The 24,779-nt window shown below is 43.4% G+C and overlaps 1 protein-coding gene and 1 long non-coding RNA gene across 2 annotated transcripts in view; one reads left to right on the forward strand and one right to left on the reverse strand.

The window, feature by feature from the left end:
• Positions 1 to 4,770: 4,770 nt before the first annotated feature.
• Positions 4,771 to 7,109, reverse strand: Gadd45a (growth arrest and DNA damage inducible alpha). Its single transcript, XM_028880766.2, has 4 exons — positions 6,902 to 7,109; positions 6,705 to 6,806; positions 6,355 to 6,592; positions 4,771 to 5,458 (listed from the first exon to the last, which is right to left on the reverse strand). Exons 1-4 carry the CDS (start codon positions 6,943 to 6,945, stop codon positions 5,345 to 5,347), a joined length of 498 nt encoding a protein of 165 aa, XP_028736599.1. The 5' UTR covers positions 6,946 to 7,109; the 3' UTR covers positions 4,771 to 5,344.
• Positions 6,531 to 24,779, forward strand: part of LOC119087619 — an 83,707-nt gene continuing 65,458 nt past the window's right edge. The window contains exon 1 of the long non-coding RNA XR_005091102.1: positions 6,531 to 6,613. This is a non-coding gene — a long non-coding RNA (uncharacterized LOC119087619). The remainder of the gene's footprint in view (positions 6,614 to 24,779) is intronic.

Below are 24,779 nucleotides of genomic sequence, written 5' to 3' on the forward strand. Positions count from 1 at the left end.
GCCTCTGTCTCCAGAACATTGAGATTATAGGTACCAACCCTGGACTTTGTACAAAAGTGTTCTGATCGCCCAAATGAGAGAACTAAAGGGAGCGCTTGTATAGAGACAGGTAAGTGATAACGTGAGTGCCTCCAAGAGGTCCCTTAACAAAAAGGAAGCAGATTAGTGATGCTGAGTGCCTCTAGAAGCTGAATGTCTGTGGCATCATTGCCTTTATTTTGACTAATTTTGTTGGGCCCTCTAGACAGTAAAGTTTCAAGAGACAATCGAAGTTTGCCCATGCTTAAGTGGATTACACCTGATTTTTTTTAATTGCTAAATATTGCGTGCACAGACTTTCAGTTGGCTGTACTTTCTAACCTCTCAGGGCTTTGCGAGTCAAGCCATCATCTCCCAAGGTTCTCTCACGGTGTGACAGTATCCCGTGTCTTCCCTCAGTTGCGCCATATCAATATATGTATAGTTTATGTATGTGTAGATGTTCATTTTTTCATTGCATTGTACTACAGAGCTACAGCCAGGCTGTTCCTAGAGCGGCTCTGCCCCAACAAGCTAGACTCAATAGGGAATTAAAGAGACAATAGTGAAATGCAGAGAAAAGAGATTCCCGCTGGGAAAGGGAGCAAGTAAGAGGTTTGGTGACCTCCTCCTCTGAAGTCCTGACATGAGGTTTAGATTTAAATTGAGGGCAAGAAATGTGCAGTCCTGGTCAAGGGGTGGCCCTCCCCATCATTGACACATCACTCATTGTCTTGGCTCCTGCCTCCAGGTCTGTCCTGCAAGTCTTCAACACTGTGTGACAAATCTTCCCTGCTGGCCGCAGCATCAGCTCTTTTCTTCTCAGCATGAGACTCCTGGGGGAATTCCAGTGCCTTGGGGTCCATTGTCTCCAGAGTCTGATAGCCAAAGGGCAGGGCGGGCTTACATTAGAATGTCTTCATTCCTCCCAGCGTAGTTACCCAACCCCAACCCTACCAGTCATCTTTAAAGAGCTTTCCATCAGCAAGTGGGAAAAGCTTGCCTTCCAACAAAGTCATGGTTTGGCGTCCTCCATCTTTCCTGCCTCGTTGCCAGTCATCAGTGGATGTGATACACCTTGGCTTTGCTACTCACTAATTACTCTTCTTTCATCTGAAGCATGGGGACAGGAACAGAGCCTACCGCCATAGGCCTGTTGTGAGTGCCAGTGAGCTGCCATTGGTAAAGCAGTTGGCATGTAGCTGTGTTGGCGCGCCCCCAGGAACTGGCTCCGCACATGCCATGATCTGTGCTCCCCTCTCCAAGCTCCAATGTCAGCCCCACCCCCTGAGCTCCTCCAGCAACAACTGCTTCAGTTTCCCTGGGAAATGGTTCACTTCAACCTTAGTGTCCCTGGACCTGTCTTGTCTCCTCACATCAGGAACCCTGAGGTGTTGGGTACCTCCCACATCACCCAGTGTTAAGCCAGCAGTCACACTTAAAAAAAACAAAAAAACAAAAAACCCACTCTCCCACCCACCACCTTGCACATCCTTGAAGGTAAGTCACTGCTGCTTTTATGGCCCTGGGACCTAACACAGTGCCAAGTGCCTGATGGGCATTCAATAAATCCATTATAGGAATATGCTTGACTTCCTTACAGATTATAAACTTCTCAATGCCAAGAGGCCCCATAGGCTACATCTCTGCAGCTTCCAGCAGAAGTATATCCAATCTGTCAGTCAAGCACTGTTATGGTGTTTGCAAAATACAATGCTAACTCTGATCAAAGAATTTACAACCTTTCTCTCCATTCTATTCCATTTGCCCTGAGGAAACTTCTACCCTTCGCAGGACCACAATAGTCCTTTGTGCGTTTCTGTAGCTGGGCTCTGCTTTAGGCCAAAACAATGGACTTTCTGTTTCACTAGACTGTGAGCTCCCTGAGGCCAGTGTCTCTTCAGCCAAGGCCAACGACCGTAGTAAACACTCACTAAATAGTTCTTGGTGGTTTCATAAATACAACTTTTTTGCAAGTTCTTATGTTTATGTAAGAACTCTTTAAAAGAAAAAAAAGATAAGATTCAGCTCCTAGTTTGAGGAACTCTGGCTTGGCTGTGTCAATATCATTGAGCTTTGTTCATCTGAAAAAAACAGACCTTTTACTGGCAAAGAATAAAGCACCTAGGAGTGAAGGTAAAGGAAACAATGATTTCATGTTACAATAAGGTCGTAAAGCACATTCTAGAAGTTTCTAGGTAGGAGCTCTTTCCTGCAAATAACCCCTTTTTATTTTAGTTGGGGAAACAGTTTATTATAGCAGATTAATTACTTTCATGGACTCTTCATTATAAAGCTTTAACTTACCGAAGACACTGGTTAGCCAGACAAGGACAAAAGCAACATGGACTCCGGTGAAGTCACCTGTGGGAAAACAGCTATCTTCCACTTTTCAACAGATAATAGATCCCAGGCAGGCGTGTCGAGTTTTTGTTCATGTATGTAAGGAGGCCAGGTGACTTGTTTTTTTTCTTTTTTTTTTTTTTTTTAAGAACATACCAGGCTGGGTTGGTACTATGTAGCCTAATGGCCTTAAACTCAAAGTAATCCTCCTGCCCCAACCTTGTTTAATAATTTTTAAAACAATTAACTAAATATTAGCATAAGTTAGAGGCATATTTTATACATGCAATTGTGTACTTATTGACAGTTAACTCATAGATTTTTTTATTATTATTTATTAATGTGGGGTGTCTGTGTGTGTGTGTGTGTGTGGGTGGGTGGGTGTGTGGTGGGTGTGGACAAGTCAGAGCACTCGTGGTCAGAGGACAACTTTCAGAAGTCAGTTCTCTTCTCTCTTGGGTTTCAGAGATCAGATTCAGGGTGTCAGGTTTGGGTGGCAAGCACCTACTGAGCCAGCGACGGTTCATAATTAAGATTCTTTTTAAAGTCATGTTTAAATTATGTTATGAAAGAACAACAAAGCAAAAATCAAAAGAATACCTAACTGCAGTTATTGTTGAGATTTTCAACAATTGGCGTAATCTTAAGATTGTACTGTGATTTAAGTGACTCAAACTCCTTTTTAAATCATACGTGTGATAAGTAACAGATCTCTCTGAGGCCTGAAATATTTTCCTGTTGCTATCATCTAAGCAAATACCATGTACCAGGTAGTAATTATTTTTCCCAGTGCCGGAGTCTGTCGCTGCAGGATCTCATAATGCTCTATCACTAAGCCTCAGCCCCGGGATTATATTCATTATTTCTAATCATTCACTTTTTTAACAAATATTAACTCAGCACCTTCGGTATGGATACATCTATGGACCAGATACTAGTTCTTCTTCCCAAGAGATTACAAAGCTATAAAAGGTACCTCTGTAGGAAGGGTAATGTGATCTTTATTTTACAGATAAAGAAATCAGGATGGAGGAGGCCTAATGGAGACGTGGCTGTCATCAATGCTCTTTCCAGCAAACTGATGCTTTTCTCCATTCATCCTACTTGGTTTAACTTACTCATCTTATTTCATGAAATGAAACAGTTGTGAAAACAGATTGAAGGATCCTTTAGTGGGAAGGCTAAAGGTCTCGCTTCAAAGTCACGGCTCTCAAATCTTCTGCTAATATAAAAAGCAAATGTTACTACTCCAGTTGTTTAGGATTACACACTGGCTTAAAGCAAAGGGAGACGAAATAAGGCCTAGACACCCACATTTCTAGGAGTAGAAAAGCAGAAGGTTCATAAGCCTCTGGGATATGCAAAAGCTTAAGGTTTTGTTATTTTTTTCTGCTCTACCTCCCATTGCCACAGGAAGGGTGGCAAACGGTAGGGGACCCAAGGAGCTTCTCTGGAGCTTCTGTGAGAGCTGGAACCTTGAGACCACAGCTTTGTCGGGCCTTGTCTTCAGCATGCACCTTTGCTTCCTTTGGCTCTGCCTGCACGGGAGCTCTAACTGCATGCTGCAGTTAATCATCGGGTGCAGTTCTGAGCAGACACAGAAAGGCGTCTACTGCAGCCTTTCTTTCAGCTTCCTGCTCTGCCATTTCTTCCACCTCACCTAACCAGATCCCTCACAGCCCTAGTGGAAAAACAGCTGAAGGCACCATGCCCTAGGAAGAACCTCAGGGTGTCACCAAACTTGTCTTTTGTCATGTTCTACACAAATGCATTGCCTTACACTAGTACCTACTAGTACAGCTAGCCATTCACACAATTAACTATCCCTTACAGCCCCATGGTATCCTCCTACAGCACTGGCCATAGTGCAGACTGAAGGCCTCTGCAGACTGTGGCCAATTTACAGAGGGAAGCCCAAATACATAAGGATGCTGCAAGAATGCCTGCCAAGAGTCTGAACCTACCCCACCTACTCTTCCCAAGCCTCTCTCCCTTATCTCTCAGCACCAGAGGCACTTTGCAGAGTCAGCCTCTATGCAGGCTGTGATCTTTCAGGCCTCCACACCTTTGCACAAACTGCCGCAGCTGTTAGCAATATCCCTTTCCTCCCTCTGGCTCGAGAAATGAAGCTCACTTAGGACCCTAATAAAATGATTTCTCCTTCACAAAAGCTTCACACACCTTTCAAGCAGCCTTGGTTGCCCTCCTCTCTGCTTCCACATTCAGCATCATTTTTTTATAGCATTAAAATAGCTAATTGTAGTTATTCAGACTTCACAAGGTGAAGCTCTAAACATTCCTTTTCCCCTTACCCAAGCCATTTTTTTTTTCTGCCTGGTGTAAAGCAAGGCTTCAATACAATGTCTGTTAATAGAGTCAATGTTGTAAAACACAAACCACACATTGAGAAATGATGCAATTATTCCATACCAGTTTATTTTAGATATTGTGCTTCAAAAAACTTCATCATAAATAACCTTTCATGTCATAAAATAACTTAGTACGATTTATAATAAAACTTCTGAGAATTTAACATCTCATCAAAATACATTAACCTGTGGCTTTAAAATACAATTAATCCTTTTCACTTTGCTTTTACTTGAGGGCATAAAGACCGGAAAAACAAAAACAAAACAAAAAACCCAAACTATTGCTACACATTTAAGGTTCCAACAAAGCGATATTTGGCTTATTTCAATGTAACTCGGCCATCCAAGATTAATAGTTTTGTTTCTTGCACAGTTCTTTGTAGTTTTTGTCTCTTTTGACTTAGATTTCTGTTTCCACACAGCTTCCTTCTTTATTTTCACCTCTCTCCATGGGCAGAGTCACCTCCTAGCCCCCATGTAGTTGAACTCACTCAGCCCCTTGACAACAGTTTCTGTAATCCTTGCATCAGCGTAGGGAGTAACTGCTTGAGTAACTACAAAGGTATTTCAAAACTTCAGTGCAATTTGGTTCAGTTATTTCCATTCAGATGCCATCACCGTTCGGGGAGATTAATCACTGGAACCCACTGATCCATGTAGCGACTTTCCCGGCAAAAGCAAATAAGTTGACTTAAGGCAGGATCCTTCCATTGTGATGAATGTGGGTTCTGAGAACAAATTTAGAAAAATTACTTCCCCTTAAAATGATCAGCTTATGCTACCAATGGTACTACTTTTTTAAAGGGCTACAACCTGAACATTCTGTTAAACAGCATCTGGCAAAGTCTAAACACCTGTAATGCACACGGAGCCGCACAAGAGCTTTGCATAATTATCTGTACCATTGTGCATGAGGTTATCATTCGTAAGTCCGCCCTACCAAGCGTGTACCCTAGTGGGGTCATAAAGTAAAATAGTTCTGAAAAACATTCTGTGCGCACAACAGATGTGCGAGCTGCAGAGCAGGCAGCTAACGCCAGTTCTTATCTTCCCTGACGATGCATGGCACTTTTTCACTGGCAGCAAAAGTAATCAGGCTGCCACTTCCCTACACCAGTCAAAACAGAGGGGCAAAAACAAAAAACAAGACCAAGACGGCACATTTCTCTCTGAAAATACTATCCATCCATCCGAGACTTTTAAAAGGGGTGGGTGGGTGGAGAGGGCCCATCTAAAACAAATCCAAATGTACAGAGAAAAGAATTCCACTCTGTACACTTCAGAGTATCTCCAGGGAATTAATAAGGCTCTGTCTCCTACACTATTTCTATCTTTAGCTTTGACAGCAAATGAAGAATGAAGCTGACTTCTTAATGAAGGGTGAGCCGGGAATTTATTGGGCTTTATCTAATCTGTCCTGCTCAGAGAATTAGTCACGCGAGGTAGTGCAGAGGTAGGCAGGGGTGGCTGGGCAGCCTGCTGACTCACAGGGATATCTTCTGCCGCTGGAGGCCACCCACGAGCTTAGACACGCTCGGTACCATCAGAACCCCCGCGAGATCAGCGTCCAGCGCGGCCGAGGTCCACCCCAGCAGATTCCGGGCTGCAACCCCGGGTCCCTTACCGTCACCAGCACGCAGTGCAGGTCAGGGGGCTGCGCGGCGCCCCCGCTCTCCGCCGGGCCCGCGTCGGTCTCCAGCAGCAGCAGCTCAGCTAGCCGGCCGGGGTTGCTGACCCGCAGGATGTTGATGTCGTTCTCGCAGCAGAACGCCTGGATGAGGGTGAAATGGATCTGCAGAGCCACGTCCCTGTCGTCGTCCTCGTCCGCAGCCAGCAGGCACAGTACCACGTTGTCGGGGTCACTGCGGACAGCACGGGCAGCGGTGAGTGCACACGCTCCCGGGGAGCACGGGGCAGAGGCAGGCAGGCAGGCAGGAGGGCAGGCGGGAGGCGGGGGCGGCCGGGGCCACTTACACATTGAGAAGCTTGGCGGCCTCGTACACGCCGACGGTGATGGTGCGCTGACTCCGCGCCTTGCTGAGCACTTCCTCCAGGGCATCTCCCACCGTGTCCATCCTGCGGACGGGCCGGGCGAGAGCGGGTCAGCCGGGGTTCCCCGGGTTGGCGGGAGGGGCAGCGGCCACCCGAGATCGCAGGCACATCACACTTACCTTTCGGTCTTCTGCTCTGCAGCCGAGAATTCCTCCAAAGTCATATTGCAAGTGCGAGTCCCTTCACGCGGCGCGCGGGCTGCTCCTGCCCCCCCCACACACACAGTGCGCGGCGCCCGCTCAGCGCTCGCTCCCACCCGCCCGCCGGTCGCCGAAGTCTCGCTAAGTGACGACGGCACAGCTGCCTCCGGGCCACTGGAGGACAAAGGGCCCGATTCCCGAGTTATGGGGGCCAGCTCTCAGCCAACCACGGCCGGCCTCATTTGCATGCAGCGCAGCCATTGGTGCATGCAAATGAGCAGACTTTGACCCTCCCACCCTAGCTCCACCGAGGCAGCCGAGCGGAAGGGGGAGGAGCTACGCGGGAGGCTAAGGCGCGCCCCCACCAATGAGAGTGGTGCAGAAACCGGGGTGGGTCCCGAGCCAGCTCTAAGGACTTGGTGGAGGCATCTGGTGCCGAGGGCTTTGCAGTGGTTCAAGTGTCCTCAGCTCGAACTGAAAACAGCCTGCCAGTTGTTTTTCTTTGTTGTGGACATCTTTGGATGGTCGTTTCGTGTCGTTTGTGTTAAGGGGCTGCTTTTAAAACTTGTTTCCAGGGTTAATGCACCCCGGTCCAGCCGTTATTAGTAAGCAGATTACATTTGCAAAGTGTCCAAATGTACCAGGCAAAGCTTGCTTCGGACGTGTTGTTTACATGTAAGTGTCAGGTAGTGCAGCTTATTCATAGTAGTATTCTTTTGGTGCCCTGATGGCTGGCTTGATTTATTTTTGGTTGGTTGCAAGAATTTGAAACTCCAAAGAGAAAAACGAGCACATTGGTGTGTGGTGATGGCATAGTACCAAGCTGGAATCTTTTCCACAAAAAGCTGGAAAAATTTCTGCCCACTCCATGTAAGGTGGGGGGAGCTGGTGATCACATGCCTAGCGAGCCAAATTCACCATTAAAATCTTTCCCGAAAGCACCTTCTGATCAGGTAAGAGCTGAGAGACAAATTATGGTACTCGCAGGAACCACAGTCTAAATCCAAAGTGCTCGTGCCATTGCCATTGCCTGAGCTTCCCCTCACAGGCAGAAGAGTATGACACTGCCTTCAACTGCCTATGATCTCACTCTGAGTTATTGATGTTGAATCATAAAGCTGTAACCGTAGAACATATTAGCCATGTGCTAAAATTTCACCTTTGCGATAATGGCAACTTGTAGGTGGGAGGCAAACCTTCATAACTGCAAACAGGAGTCACACATTAAAAAACAATGTTTAATGCAGACTCTTACTCAGTAGTTCAAAAGTCCCTTTGTTTTATGAGCTTATTGGATAAATACAAAAGCATTGCCTGACCCTACCAAAGTAACCAAAAGTGGCGGAATTGCCTCCCATGTGCTTGCATTCATAACAGTGTTTATATCGAGGTCACTGGGCAGCTTACAGTCACAGAAGTCAATTTTACAGCGGCACATGTGAGTTTAGTATCCTTAAGTTTTTATTCTTGTGGACAAGATATTTTCCAGTTTTCTTGATCTTAACATAATGGAAAAGTGGTAGGTTGGTTTTCTAGTTCACTTATTGGAGATAAGAGTTTTCCGTTCAATCCCTAAGGGCTTCGTCACCGAGAGACAACGTTGAGTAAAGGAATGAGTGTCAATGTATGGCTCACCCTAGGGTGTTTGTGTACCTCATAGCTGTGCCTTAACTCTACATGGGATGTGCTTGTTAAAGAGTTTCTCAATGTTGGGCCTGGGAGTCCAGCTCAGTGGTCGAGCAGTTGCCTAGCATGCTCCAGTCCCAGGCCCGAAATTTGATCCCTGTCCCTTGCAAAACAGCAACAGGGACAGAATTTCAACATTGAAGTTTAAGCTTCTATTGTGATGGTTAACAGTGATTGACACCTTAATGGGCATCGAGAATAATCACTAACGTAAGCCTCTGGGCATGTCTGTGGTGGATTCTGTAGATTAGGTTAGTTGAAGTGGGAAAACCCACTCTTCAAGGGACACCCTTCCCCACTGCATGTAAAGAGGAAAGCTGGCTGAGCATGGGCATTCTTGGCTCATGCCTGACTGGGGATGCCAGGTGAAGAGCCACTGCCAGCTCTTGCTGTCAAGCCTTCGATGGACTGTCCCCTGGGACTATGAGCCACAATAAACCCTTCCTTCCTCAAGCTATCTCCATCGGGGATTTTGTTCCAGCAACAAGTATCTAACACAGGAGAGCACTAAAGCATTTTTCAGGTTTGTGAAACTAAAATTGCACGAAATGACCTGAGTCATCCTTTGGAGATAGGTGAACTGTGTTTCCTAGAACTCCAGGCTTCTACCCATTAGAGATTTCTTAGAAGTTCTCTGGAAGGAATTGTGATCGTAAGCTGACAGAGAAATTAGAGGACCATGTGACAGCAGAGACTATGACTTCATCAGCATGGTGTCTTCAACACCCAGCACAAGTCCTACATTCAATAGAAGAGTGGGTGTCATGAGTTGAAAAGAACTGTAAAATTAACCAGCACCTCACAATCCCTCAGTTCTTGCATGAATTCTCAGATAATCCACCTTTAACATTACTTCAAAAATACAAACTCTGAACAATTCCTGGTCTTTGACCTACAAAGACCTAGTGATCTAATTGTTACACACATTGTATTAGTCGAGGTTCTAGAAGTAGTACAACTTCTAAAATGAATGAATGTGTGTGTATACACATATATATGTTGGGTCCAGGGTCTCACAATAATGGAGGACAGACCACCAAAGTCTATTAAGCCAGAAGCAAACTTTATTCCAGAAAAATTAAAAAAATGAAACACCATGGAGTACAAAAGTTTATCAACTATCTGAGACCACAGTCAGTGTTGGAATTCTGAGGCTGTGGCAATGGAGGTGGGTACTGGTCTGCTTTGGTAGTATCAGACACAGGGTGCATGCTAGGAGTCACATAGAAGCATCAGGCATGGGATGCATGCTGGGAGTCACATAGAAGCATCAGGCATGGGATGCATGCTGGGAGTCACACAGAAGCATCAGGCATGGGATGCATGCTGGGAGTCACATAGAAACAACTATTAAAAGTTAACTTTGGTCCAGGCAGTTGTTGGCTATAAGGGGGCTAAAAGTTAACCCCTGGCTGTTGACAGAGGAGCTGGCTGTAATGCAGAGAGCCATTGTTAGCAGTTAACCTGTAGAGCTGATGACTGTCAGTTTTCATCTCTTAAACTTATAATTTTATATTTCTATATTCTTGGACCCTTTATATATAAAGGGGATTTATTAGAATGACTTACAAGCAGGCTATGGTCTGTCTAGTCCAACAATGTTATGAACAGAAAGGCCAAGAATACAGAAGTTGCTCAGTCCACAAGGCTGGATGTCTCAGCTGGTCTTCAGTAGATGCTAGAGTCTCAAAGAAGTAGGTTCTAATGCCAATGAAGGAATGGACTTGCTAAGAAGGCTCGAGCAAGCAGGCAGAGAGCAAAAGCTTCCTTCTTCCATGTCCTTATATAGACTTCCAGCACAGGGTGTGGCCCAGATTCAAGGTGTGTCTTCCTGCCTCCAGACCTACATTAAAGGTGTGTGTCTTGCACTTCAAGATCCAGATTAAAGGCATGTGTCTTCCTGCCTCAGGATGTGAATTAGAAGTGGATCTTCTTACTTCAAATTAAGAGAAAAAAAAATCCCTCACTGGTGTGCCTTCCATTTTTGAAGTTTAGATGATTCCACCAGATGTAGTCAAGTTGACAACCAAGAATAGGCATCACACCCATGCTTTAACTGGATTTTGAGACAAAATCGTATTCACTGTCATCAGCCAACTATGCTGAAAGTCCTATAACTTTCTCATACGAGTGGAAGTTGTGGCACAGTAGAACCATGGACTGTTTTCATCAGTTCAGGTAAAACGGAGCACAACAGTGCCCCAATAAAGACAGTTAAGTTGCAAATGTGTATAAAATAGTAATATATGGTATTAATCTCTCACAAGCTGTGTTTAGCCTTATAAGCAAGGCATTTTATCCAAGTCTTGAAGGAGTCTTCTGGTATTCAAAAATAATCATGTCATACTCTCTGACTCAGACAAGCTTGTGTCATACTGCCTCATTGCTGAGTCTACCTAGAATGTTTCATCAGTGATTGTCTTCTGTGATTGTTATGGTTGGAAATAGGAACTGCATTTAGCTTCCCTGCTAGACTGCAGTTGTATAGTAGTGACCTGGATTATAGGAATAGATGTTATAATGACCCCAATATGTGAAGTTATTTTATTGGTTAAGGTGTTTTTTTTTTTTTTTTTTTTTTTTTTTTTTTTTTTTTTTTTTTGCTGTGGTAAAACACCACGACTGAAAAGCAACTTGGGAAGGAAAGGGCTTACTTGGTTTACACATCCTGAATCACAGGCCATTGAGGGAAACCAAGGCAGAAACTCAAACCAGGCAGGAGCCTTGAGGCAGGAGCTGATGCAGAGGCCATGGAGGGTGCTGCTTACTGGCTTGCTCCCCATGACTTACTCAGCCTGTTTTCTTATAGAATCCAGGACCAGCCCAGGGGTGGCACCACTTACAATGGGCTGTGCCCTCCCAAGTAAATCACTAATTTTAAAAATGCCCTCCCTACAGCTCAATCTCATGGGAGCATTTTCTCAATTAAGGTTCCCCCCTCTCATATGACTGTAGCAGGAATCTTAAAAGTTCTTATTAATAAAATCAAACCCGAAGCCAGTTATTGGGTCAATGCTGGTAGATCAGAGAGACAGAACAAGCCACAGCTATCTCACCTCACCAGTTCCTCAGCTGGTCCTGTTTCCTCAGACCGGAAGCTTCTATGTCCTCATCCCAATGGCTCTCAGCTGAACTGAAGCTTAACCAGCCAAATGCTTAACCAGCCAAATGCCTCTAGTTTCTGGTCCTCACGCCTTATATATCTTTCTGCTTTCTACCACCACTCCCTGGGGTTAAAGGCTGGCTTTCTGGGATTAAAGGCGTGTGTCACCATGCTTGGCTATTTCCAATGTGGCCTTGAACTCACAGAGATCCAGAGGGATTTCTATCTCTGGAATACTAGGATTAAAGGTGTGAGTGCCACCATTTTCTAGCCTTTGTATCTAGTGGCTGTCTGTTCTCTGACCCCAGATAAATTTATTAGAGTACACAATATTTTGGGGAACACAATACCACCACATATGACACTAGCTTGTGTCAAGTTAACATAAAACTAGCCAGCACAGTTACTATTTTGTTTGTTTGTGACAGGGCCTCAAGCTTTCAATCCTCCTAACTCAGCCTCCTGAGTGCTGGAATTATAGGTATGCACCATCACACTCTCTTAATGTTATTTTTAGACTACTCCAGGTAGTCCCAGGTCTTGAACTACAGAGGACTAGAATGACATTTTAATTATACTTATAAAAATTCTAAATGGTTGTATCTGGAAGTTATGAGAAAATATATACTAAAGAATTATTAAATTATTTTGCTGTTTTGCATATTAAAATTTATTGTGACATCATCCTCATTCTTATCATACATGCATTCCTATTACTGGTTCCATACATAGTATGGAATTATAATTTTTCCTTCTTTCAAAAAGTAACCAATGCTACTGAAAGAAAAGTGCTTGTGATTTCAGTGTGAGGCAGGTCACTGCCCACTGCCTAAAATTGAAAATTATAAGTTATAAAGTCATAAGGCTTCAACTTTTTGTTGCTCTTGTTTATCTGCCTGGGATTGATAAGGTTGCTTTTTTCAAAGCAAGCCTGTGGGTTTAGTACCATTTTTCTTAAAGAAGATTATTTGGACAAGATTGACTGTCACCCAAGAATGTATCTTTTCTCAGGATCAGTATTTCCATTTGAATTTGTTGTAGCTTAGGTATGAAAAGTGACCCCCCCACACACACACACCCCAAAGCTCAGGCATCGAAGGCATGGTCTGAAGTTGTGGTGCTACTTTAGAAGGTGGCAGAAACGTTAGGAGCTGGGACCTAGCTGAAGAAGCAGGTAATTAGGGACATGCTTCCGAAGAACAGACCTAGTTCCCAGTGTCTTCCTCTCTCTTGCCTCCTTTCTACCAGGAGGTAGCAGCCTCTGCCTCAAGTTCCCATGCTATGATGGCCTCATAACTGGCCACGGTCAACAAAGCCTTTGAAACTCTGAGCTATAACAAGTCTTCCCATCCTTGTTTATGTCGGGTATTTTGTTTTCTTTACAGCAATGAGAAGTGTGTCTAAAATAGAATGTAACTTGAAGGTTTAGTTTCTTGGACCATCACAGTGATGGGGAAAAGTCCAAGATGACCATGACAATTTCAACTGTCCCTCGAGCGTGAGCAAAACCTGTGACCTGCTTTAACCGATAAAATATGACAATAGGGTTTTATGTTCCATTGACAAGAGGAAAGGACTTTGTAGGTGTAATTAAGGTCCCTAATCAGTTGACTCTGGATGAAAGAAAAGGAAATTCTCCTGAATAGCCCTGACAGACAGGTAAGGTGTGTGGGTGCATATTCATGTCTTTGTACATGTGTGTGCCTGCCTATGTTGTGTTCAGGGGACAACCCTGGGAGCCAGATGCCTTTTTTTTTTTTTTTTTTTTTTTTTTAAATTGTCTCCTTGGCCCAGAGCTGACTAAGTAGGGGAGAATGGCAGATCTGCAAGTCACAGGAACCTGACTGGTTCTTCCTTCCTCCCCTGTGCTGAGATTATTATGCATATACCACTGTACTCATTTACTTATGTACTTATGTGGGTCCTAGAAGGCCAAACTCAGGTTCTCATGCTTGCACCAGAAGGACTTTACCAATGAAGCTGTCTCTCTGACCCTTCCCTAAAGGGAGACTGAATATCCTTTTCCATGGCTGACTTGACAGAAGCAAACTACAGTAACAAGGAAATTAATTGTTCTAACAGCTTGTGAAGCTTAGAAACAGATCCTTCCCCATCAAGCTTCTAGATTGGAATGTAGCCTGATCAACACTGATTTAAGCATGCTGTGACTCAGAAAGGGAGAGCCAGTGATCTGTGTGGCTAGACTACTAGTAGTACTACTACATACTGTTATTATTAATCTATTAATTAAATTTGTTTTAGACAGTTTCACACACACACACACACACACACATGAAATACATATTGGACACTCTCATCCCCCACTTCCTAACCACCACATCAACACCTATTGTGGAATATTATTTTAAGATGTGTGACATTTGTTTATACTGTGGAATATTTGTGTAATGATGCAAAGATGTGTTGCATTCTTTTATGTTGCATTTGTTTAACTCTGCAAAGCTGTTTTACTTTGCCTGTCTAAAACACCTGATTGGTCTAATAAAGAGCTGAACGGCCAATAGCTAGACAGAAGAGAGAAATAGTTGAGGCTGCCAGGCAGAGAGAAAAAAATAGAAGGAGAGAGAAGAGAGAAGAAAGAGGAGTGAGAAAATGAGAAGGAAAGGAGGACACCAGGGGCTAGCCATCCAGCTGCACAACCAGCCACAAAGTAAGAAGGAAAGAAAGGAATATAGAATAGAGAAAGGTAAAAGCCCAGAGTCAAAAGGTAGATGAGATAATTTAAGTTAAGAAAAGCTGGCTAGAAACAAGCCAAGCTAAGGCCAGGCATTTGTAAGTAAGAATAAGTCTCTGTGTATTTATTTGGGAGCTGGGTGGCAGGCTCCCGAAGAGCAAAGAGTTAAAAAAAAAACAAAAGAACAAAACAAAACAAAAAACTACAAACACCCTTCCCACAAATTCCTGTCTTGCATTCATGGCTATTCACTTTGTTTTATAACCCACTGAGGAGATTAATCCAGGCTGTGACCTTGACTTTGAAGGTTAGTGGTCTCAGCAGTGGGTACACGGCTGAAGACAGTGTGTCCCTGTTCCCCAGAGTCTACCAATAGCCAGTCGTTCAGAGACAAAGGTAGAGACCAGGGAGCCCCCCCCCCATTCCCTGTTCTTTGACTTACTGTTGCTAGAGCTGATCTTATATGGGTCCAAGGCAGGTAACTGTAGTTGTCGTAATTGCAATAGTTGTACTGAATCTAAAGAATGGTGTTTCATAGCCTTTACTCTGTCTCCTGGCTCTTACTTACTTCCCACCCCCTCTTCTGCAATACTCCTGGGACTTAGAGGGGGTGGTGTACCTGTCTTGCTTCGGGCTGGACCCATAACCATTGCTTATTCTCTGCATCTTGGATAGCCATGAGTGTCTGTACTCATCACTGTCCTTTATATATGAAGAGGCTTCCCTCATGGAAGCCTAAAGCCACTCTTGTCTATGGGTATAAGCATAGATATTTAAAAGGCAGATCCCTGCTTTGTCCATTTAAACATCAGTAGTAAGTTCCCTGCCTACCTGAGCCTATGAACTCCCAGACCTGAGTTGCTAGCCAGGCTTACAGAGCCAGGAATACGTCACCCTCCCCCACCCCTGGCCCAGCTCCCCCACTTCTTTCCCATGGAGCAGCTGTGCCCAGACTTCTGATGATCAGAAGCTCTGTAATAATAAGTAGATGTTGTTTTCTAGCATAGTAATGTGGAGTGGAGGAATGAAGAGATGGCGCTGTGGTCAGGAGACATACTGCTGTGCAGAGCACCCAAGTTTGGTCCCAGCACTGATGTCTGGCGGCTCACAACTGCCTGTAATTCCAGACCCAGAGGGGTCTGATGCCTCTGGCTTCCTCGGGCACCTGCACTCACATACCCACCCCCCGACCCCCACATACATAATTAAAAATAAAATAGATCTTTTCTTAAAATCCTTAAATTTTTTACACTTATTTGTTTTACTTTGTGTGTATGTATGATATGTGTGTATATGTGCCTGTGTGTATGTGATGTGTGTGTGCATATTATTTGTATGTGTGATGTTTGTGTGTGTATTCTGTGCATGTATGATGTGTGTGTATGGTATGATGTGTGTGTGTATGATGTGTACACAACAGGCACACATGTGTGGAGGTCAGAAGACAACTTTCAGGAGTTCTGTCCTTCCACCACATGAGTCCTAGTGATCAAATTCAGATTGTCAGGCTTGGTGGCAAGTGCTTTTACTACTGAACCATCTTGCCCTAGCTGTTGTTTTAAGCCACTAAATGTGGTAATTTCTTACCTCCCATGTAAAACTAATACACTGTCCCCAGTTCTACCATTTTAGAGTTTAGGACATACCCCATTGCAACTCTCTTCTGCTATAAAGAACAATGGTAGCTTGACTTGGTGGCATATGCTTGCAATCTCGTACTCGGGAGGCAGAAATAGGAGGATTGCCGCATCTGAGTCAGTCTGGGCTATACTGGGGTGGGGGGGGAGGGAGGGAGAGAGAGGAGAGAGAGAGAGAGAGAGAGAGAGAGAGAGAGAGAGAGAGAGAGAGAGAGAGAGAGAGTAATGGAGTCATGGTGTTGTGAGCAGTTGGGGCCAACTGCCCTGTGTTGTCTCCAGATGTTCAAATCTCACCAGCCAGTCAAGGTGTCAAAATAAGAGTACTAGAGTTCAAGAGGCCTGCCTCTCATGCCATGTCCCTACCTACCTCTCAACTAGAGAGTTTGCCTAAGTTTTGCTTCCACCTCAGGAGGAATTTTTGAGGGGCTCTGTTCAACAGGCCAGTCCTTGGTCAGGAAAGCGAGTGTTTGGAGTTGGTAGCCAACTATTGTAGGTCTGTCCCTGCTCCTTACACAGGCTCGGAGCTGACTCTCTCCCTGCTCCTTACACAGGCACGGGAGTTTCCTCTCTGAAACAAAATGGATGATCCTCTTCATACATCAACGTTTTCTTCTTGAAAGCTCTGTCCTTGAACCTCTTTTTTATCTGTCCTCATGTTCTTGATGACGTCTCATGGCCTTAATATTTATACTTCAGTGACTATCAAATGTACATGCAATCACTGAGCCTCAGGGCTTACTCATCGTTATCAGTAAGCATCTCAAGCTTCCAATGACAAAAGTTAGCCCATTTCTTGTTCTTCTAAATCTGTTCCTGCTGTGGGTTGGTGGCATTACCATTCCTCCCACCGGGTCCCTTCTCGCTCAGCCCTGTTCCACTCATCAGTAAGTACTACTGGCTCTACTTCAAAATGTAAAAACCATGCAACCTTTTCTTACTATTAATGCTAAGTCCCACTCAGATGAATGTAACCACTGGTCTCTGCCCTGTTCACCTCTAGAAGCCAAAGTGTACAAGTCTTAACACCTCTGTCCCCTCCATACCACTGACCTGCAAAGGCGGGTCTGTCTTTTAAAGCACTTCACTGCTCATCCTCTGACACATATCTCTTACTTAGAAAGTTTGGCTACCTGATTGTCCTCTCTTGGGCATCCCGGTCCTCAAGTATAAGTTCAGTGGTTAGATTTTTGTTTTGTTCACTGTCTAGTCTCCGAGTGACCAGCCCAGTACCTTACATACAGCAGACCCTTAGACATGTGTTAAATCAGATGCTGTGCTGGAAAGGATGTGTATTTGGACTTAGAGTCGTGGTGGAGAAACAGAAAACGGGGCTGTAAACCTTCTTCTCTCTTTGTGCGTACCAGAATGGAAGCGGTCTTGCTGGAACGTAACTTTGCTTCTGGTCTGGCTATGTCCACCCTAATCTACACGTTATTTATTCTTCGCATTCCCTCCAGGCCACCCTCGTGGTTTTGGGCATAGGTTGTTTGTTTGTTTTGAAGAGCCATCCCCTGGTGTGTTTTGTAAACTAAGGATAGGTGATCTCTACTAGCCAACACTGGACTCGAATAAAACTGACTAGGTAAAAAGCTGATTAGTTGCCAAGTTCAAGGCTTGTTCTTTCAGTGGAGCATAAGCAGATTATAATGATGAGTAAAGCAGTCTTGAAAGTTGGTGGTGGTTTTTTTATGCTGAGGACTAAAGTCTTACTAGGCTCTATCACTGAGAGAAACCCTCAAATTCTGAAAAGCTTTTTTTTTGGTTGGGAGATTTTTAAAGAGCAGAGATGGAGTGCAGACAAGGAAATGAAAAAAAAAATTCAGGAGATTGGAAACAAAAGAAATGAAGAACAAAGGAAGCTTAGAGCAGGCTTTACTCCAGTTTCAGTTTTTACCCACTAACTCCAATGCTTTGAAGTAGGCAAGAAACACCGTGCTGTGGGATGGGATCAGCACACTGCTGCAGTCTCTGCTTTAAGAGGACGTCTGTGCTTCTCGGACCATATCCATGTGCTGCAGAGTGATGGACTGTGCTTAACACTCCCATGTTCACATACATGATTTTTACCATGTGTTTTGGTAGATGTCCTTAAGACCCAGGAGTGAGAAGTAGTCTTGGTGATACCACTGGCCACTAACCACAAATGAGACAGGCATGTTCTCAGCTGGAGCCTCAGAAGGTGCGCAAGCTGACCTCTCTACTGTAGGCTGCCTCACTACAAGCCCACAAAGAGCTGCTTGTAGACTTACTTGGTTGCTTATGTCTTATACCTGGTTTGTATTGAAGGAAGGTTTGAAGTGAAGATTTGTAAAGCTACTTTGCTTAAGTAGCCAACTGTGATAAATTTAGTTTGATGTCATTCCAAGGATGTGCATTGGGTAAGGTCGTGTAAGGCAGGTTGTTTATTGGCTTTGTTTCTTAGTTTCTTCATTTGTCGACTAGTTATGAAACTTAAAAAAACAAACAAACAATTCTCTTTTCCCCAAAAACACAATGGGCATCATCCTCTCCCAGACAGAAGCTGAGGTGCGGCTGCAGAAGTGTAAAGGGAACGGGATGAGGGGTAGGCATTGGCTTCCACTCAGCACCCACTCACACACCCATACGTTCAGCCCAGCCATAGCCCTTGAGACGCACTTGGATCCCAACTGGAAACAAGAAGGTTGTTCCAAGTCCATTTCAGCTCTAACATTCTGTACTTATTAATTTTGTTATTCTAGAATTTTCTGCAGTCCCTGAAACATATGTCCTATCACCACAGAGAAAAAGAGAGCGGTGGGGTGGGGTGGGGAGACACACACAGAGACAGAAACAGGCAGTGTTTTGGTCTTAAAAATTCAATCACCAGAGTATGTGTCCAAGAATTCAAAACACATTTTCCACAGCTTTGATACCGCTTTTCAAAATTTCCATTCTACCTCCAGCGTTCAGTGGAAGCACTCTTACAACTGACTGTATTAACATTGACATATTGTCTGGTCACCAAATGCTGTGGTGTACAGTTTGGCACTGTGTCCTAATAAACAGGCCACACCTGGGAGCTGGTGGGAACTCGCGCCCCAGAGAACATCTCCAACAGATGGTGAAACGACCTAAGCCAGGTGGGGCTCTTGTTTAGTGACCATCTGAATTAAGTTTGGTTAATTTGGCGTGTCTCTAATTATCCCTGGCAACTGGACCCTCTCCTCTGTTTTAGAAGTTTGGATTTATGTATTACATGTGAACTATCAAAACAAGCCCATCTGTGACCTGGAAGCTATACACATGTGGCCTTGAATCCAGCCGCAGCTCTGATTTCTTTGCTTTGAGCTATAAGGAACCTTCAAGGCAATCCTGTCCCATGCTCTACAGTCTGCTTTTTTCAGGTTTGTTGTCATCTGTGACATGAGGATTTCCCTTTACTCTTTGCTACATTTTTTATTAATAAATAAAGCTTCCTCTAAACTAACATACTTATTAGCACAGTGTTCAAAACTCAAGGATGTCTAGACCCTGTGGTGGCACATGCTTATAATTCTAGCACTTGGAATACAGAGCATTCTTTTTCCTCTGAATAAAAAACATACAAATGAAAATTAAAAACAAAATTAATTGAGATAATATGTATTTGTTTAGCACTCATAGTACATGGCATATAGTAAAAAGCCATACATTGTTAATGATATGATATTCTTTATATTCTAACTATATTTGTCCTGATTTCTTTCATCTAAATAAAGTAGTATGTTTATTTTCATTTCCTCTAACATTTAGACTATCATTGATGGTAACAAAAATACTGGGCTTCCCAGTCAATCCACTGTGGTGAAAACATTGTCTAACAGCCTCAGCTACAGCCAATGTACATGGTCCTTCTTCGGTGAAGTAAGCACTCCTTAGAAGAGTTTTGACAATGTGAATGATGTATTTCTCTGTGCTAAAGAGCTGGCCTTGATGTTATGCAAATATTTCTCATCTGTGTCTCTTTAAATACCAAACAATGCATTTCCCAAACCCACTTTAGAATGCCCTTACGTTTTCTTTCATCCTCTGAAGACTTCCTGTATTTATGAACTTTCAAATCAGCAACTGCAGCCTCAACATCTGGACACTCCCCACCTTAGTGGACAATAATTAGCTGATAGTATCCAGTAACTAATATAGTCCATTGCTCAGGGAACTAAAGGAACAAGCTCAAATGATTCAGGAATGTAGCAGCTGGCTGGCAGGCAGAACCTCAGAACAGGCCATGGATGACATGGACAACACTGTTGCTCCCAGACCTGGGCTACAGTGCCAGGAACACTGCTCCCCGCCTCTGCCACCCCCACCCCCTCCCCCACCCCACACTACCACCACCCCTTTGCCACTACTCTGCGGGTGCCAGAGGGCTGGGGACCATTATCAACTCCCAGTTGTCATTTGATCTCCATCTGGCTGCTGTCGTTAGAGATGCCTTTTATCACCTGCCAGAAGTGTAAAGCTGAAGACATTTCTGTTTCTCACAGATCTTTGCTGCTGGTCCTTGCTTTTCTACTTTTCAAATGAACTCACCAGAGTATTTACCCACGAACTATTCTTCTTGATGAACCACACTTAGCAACAGATTTTCTTTTTCAAATCGCCGCGTGCATTAGGGATCATGTGTGTGAGTACAGATGCATGTGGGTCACAGAGAGCACACTGACGTCAATCTCCTGCCATCTTGTTGGAGACAGGATCTCTTGTTTGCAGCTACAAAAGCCAGGCTAGCTGGCCCATGAGCTTCTGTGGATTGCCGACCTTCTGTCTCAGGGATTAGAGGTGCTTGCTATCACATCCGGCTTGACACGGGTTTGGAAGATTTGAACTCAAGAACTTACACTTGAACACGCCACCCACTGAGCCATTTTCCCAGTCCTGCCAATAGATCTTGTAAAATAGAAGTTCTAAAGGTGGTCTATGGCTTTGTTGACTTCAAATATTGTTTTCAATTTAGAGTGATTTTTAATTTCTTATATAAATGTGAGCTTTGCTTGTATGAGCTCGTGCTGTGGCATGTTTTTCAGGTTCTAGCAACAGCCTAGCCATATAATGATGTGGGTCTCCACAAATGAAACAAAACAATAAATATAATAGTAATGTGTCATGAACTGGGTCTTCTGATGGTTTAGCCATCTGAAAGTGACAGAAGAATGAATTCTGAGGTGATGATTCATGTACCTCATCAACTAGAATGTTCCGCTGTCAGCCTAATGACTTACTATGTGATCATCTGTTAGCTCGGATTCAGGTCTCAGTCAAGCAAGTTCTTGAGGGAATGACTTCACATTCCACACATGCTGCTGCAGAGGATGCTGAGTACCGTAGGCTCCACACATCTCCAAACAAACTTAGAATCCTGGTTTTATGTAGCAGATTAATCCTTTAAGAGATAATTATAAAGAAACTTTATGTATGTTCTTAGTACATAGTTTATTTAAAAAATTATTAAAAGACACAACTTTCTGTATAACTCCATGTACATATGTGTGTAAAAATAATTTGGAAGGCCACATGTTAAAATCTAAAAAGTGAAAGTGCTCCTTTGTGAGTGTAGGATCACAAGTCATGTTGGTTTTTTTCTTACCAATCTTTATTAATGTATTCTTAATAAACATATGTAGCTAGAGTTTTTTCTCTGGGTCCAAACAAGCCCCGGTGGTACCTTAGCCCACTTATAAAATAAACATACAGATGCTTATATTATTTAAACTGCTCAGCCATTAGCTCAGGCCTACAATTGTCTAGCTCTTACTCTTATACTAAGCCCATTTCTGTTACTCTATGTGTTGCCACGTGTTCTGTGGCTTTACCTGTTGCCTCTACATGATGCTCCCTGGATGGCAGCTGGTGTCCCCTCTTCTCTGCCTTCCTGTCCTTTCCTCTTTGCTAGTCCCGCCTACACTTCCTGCCTGGCTACTGGCCAATCAGTGTTTTATTTATACAGAGAGATATCCACAGCAAACATATTTAACTTAAGATATTTTAGAGTGAGGCTGGAAAGATGGTTCAACAATTAAGAGCACTTATTGCTCTTGTAGAGGACTCAGATTCAATCCCCAGCACCTACAACTATGTGTAACGCCAGTTTCAGGGACCCTGACACCCTCTTCTGGCCTCTGTAGACACTGCACACAAATAGTGCACAGTCAGGACACCCATACATATAAAATAATAAAGTAATTAAAATTTTTAATTGAAATATTTTTTGGTGAAAAATATTTCTTCAATACAATATGTTCTTAGTACATTGACCAAACAAATTTATCTTCAGTAAAGCACAAGATTCTTGTGTAACCCAATAAAAATATAAGGACAAATCAAGCTTTGACCCTAACAGCGATGTATTCCAATAAGATGTGTAATTCTTGGATCTTGCCAAAAGACTTTCTCCTGTCCATTCCACTCAATCGCTGCATCCCATAAGCAACTTCTGTTCTTATTCAATCAGAACAGGTAACTTAAGTCATTTTCCATTATATTACATATGTGCATGCATATGTACACATACATTATGTTGTTTGGTTGGTTACTTGATTTTGAAACAAGGTCTTACTACACAGCTTAGGACCCAAACTGGCCTCAAGTTCTCAATCTTTGTGCCTCAACTTCCTGAGTCTTGGAATCACAGATAATCATTTCTGTGTATCTCAACAGTTTGTGTGTGTGTGTTGTGTGTGCACAAAAATCCATTTTTCTGCCTTTGAGGAGTTTACCTTGCTGCTTAGGAAATAAGAGCAATAAAGAGAAAGCTGAAAAGAGGACATTTAAAAATTAAGACATACAGCTCAAGAGACCTCAGAGAAGAGAGAAATAATCATATGATGTTATGAAATCCATTACATTATTGCAATGGAAAAGTGAAAGAAGATGCTGGACTGTGTTAGAGGTCAGGACTAACTTATCTGTTTCACTGGGTTCTTGTTGGCATTGTGTACCACAGGGCACTGACTCAGTAAATAACTGTGAGTGCTTTTCATTAGTCAGCAAACATTTATTTGTTCTTGGACAATTATTTCTTATTGTGTCATGGCTTTGCTCCACTCTGGATATATAATGGTAGAATGATAGGCATGGTCCCTAACCTCATAGAAGAATCTTGTGGGGAAGGTTGATGCTGCTTAATAACAACAGGTAGAAAGGCACTCAGCAAGACCAAAGACCAAGGAGATGGGCAAACCTGAAAAAACAGCAAGAGTCGTACTTTGGCTAATGACTAATTATGATGACTAAAGACTGGTATCGAGAGTGACTCTGGATTGCATGAGCAACTTGGTTCGTTAGTTTTATCTTAATCGTAGATAATACAAAAGAAGTCCATGGCTCCAGGATCAACTGTGGTGGGGACCAGACCTCTATTGTGCACTGGAGGGGCCAAAGTGACTTGACAGCTAATGCAGGGTAAAATCAGAATCGGAAGGAACTGGACTTGGTTTCCTCCACCTCTGCTCTTGGGTTTCTGCTTTTCCTCCTGCCCGTGCTCTTCAACTATGCCTCATATGGTTTCTGAGTATCTAACAACTCATCCCTACTGAGGTGATGGCTGCTCCTTGTGACTCTGAGATGGATTTTCTTTTCTCTTCTCAAAACCTCGAATACATGCCTGGAGTCTTTGTAGTTTAAGTGGAATGGATGTTAGGAGGGTAGGTTAGGTCAAAGACCCAGTTTTTAGAATAATAATTTCTTAGAAAAAAGTACTTTTCAGGCTTGTGTGTGCGAGACCCATCTTACCTGTCTCTCTTGCTCCTGCGTATTTTTTCCTTGCCTTTCCCAATATTTTTTGTGACCTTTTTGCTGATCAGTTGTCTTTCTTTGGGAATCCCAGCTCGGTGACTTTGGAAAATTTGTTGACCATAATCAAATCTCAGCTTAAGTACCTTTGGTGGATTATACCAACGTTGATGGGTTTGGTGACTTGCATATGATAGTTTCTGTGTTACCACTACTCACATCTCTTTGGATCTATTGCTGAGACCCCAGACTCAGAAACTCACTCTCAGACATAGTTAACCTCCATTGGTAGACTTTATATACTACCACATGGATCTCTTTACTGATCTTCAGGGACATGACATCTATGAAGGATGGTCATTAGTCCCACTGAATTGTAAGTATATACCTTCATATACAGTGATTATTAAGGGAAAGAGTGTGGCTGGATCTGCATAGGTCATCCCCACCATGGTAGAAGCACTTCAATACATATACTATACACATGTGTTGATTGAAATTTGCAAAAGTCTTTATGTATGGATGATGAGATTCATATACTTATGAATGACATAAATAATCTACTCAAATCATTTATATCCATGAGTAGTATATATGTTTATACAAATCACTTAATAATGGCCCAACATTCATTCATTTACTCACATACTACTATTAAGTACCTACTGTATACAGGGTAGTGCATGAGGTGCTATGTTTATAGTGAGGAACAGGACAGTGTTCCAAAGGAGTTGGCATTGGAGGTACATGAGAAAAAAAAAATTTGGGATCCATTGTGGGAAATGATACTATGTAACAACTGGAAACAGTGGTTTGGTCAAGGTTGAGGGAAGGAGACTCCTGAGGGAATCACTGAGGCACTGATGAGAAACCAGACACAGTTTGTAGGAAGGGACAGAGGAGAGCCTCTTGCTGTTCATAGGATGAAGGTGCTGCATCTCTGGATCCGACCCAGCAGAGTCAGTTTCCGGTCCCAGAAACTTGATGGGGTCCAGAAGTGGGGAC

This window comes from Peromyscus leucopus, chromosome 3 (assembly GCF_004664715.2).
Source record: "Peromyscus leucopus breed LL Stock chromosome 3, UCI_PerLeu_2.1, whole genome shotgun sequence".
Lineage (NCBI taxonomy): Eukaryota > Metazoa > Chordata > Mammalia > Rodentia > Cricetidae > Peromyscus > Peromyscus leucopus.

Bases quoted from the DNA above. Each gene is read 5' to 3' on its own strand.
- Gadd45a (XM_028880766.2), bottom strand. From the start codon at position 6,945: ATGACTTTGGAGGAATTCTCGGCTGCAGAGCAGAAGACCGAAAG. The intron at 6,593-6,704 runs GTAAGTGGCCCC...TGCTGTCCGCAG, and splicing joins GCCGCCAAGCTTCTCAATGT to TGACCCCGACAACGTGGTAC. The intron at 5,459-6,354 runs GTAAGGGACCCG...ATTTGTTCTCAG, and splicing joins TGCACTGCGTGCTGGTGACG to AACCCACATTCATCACAATG.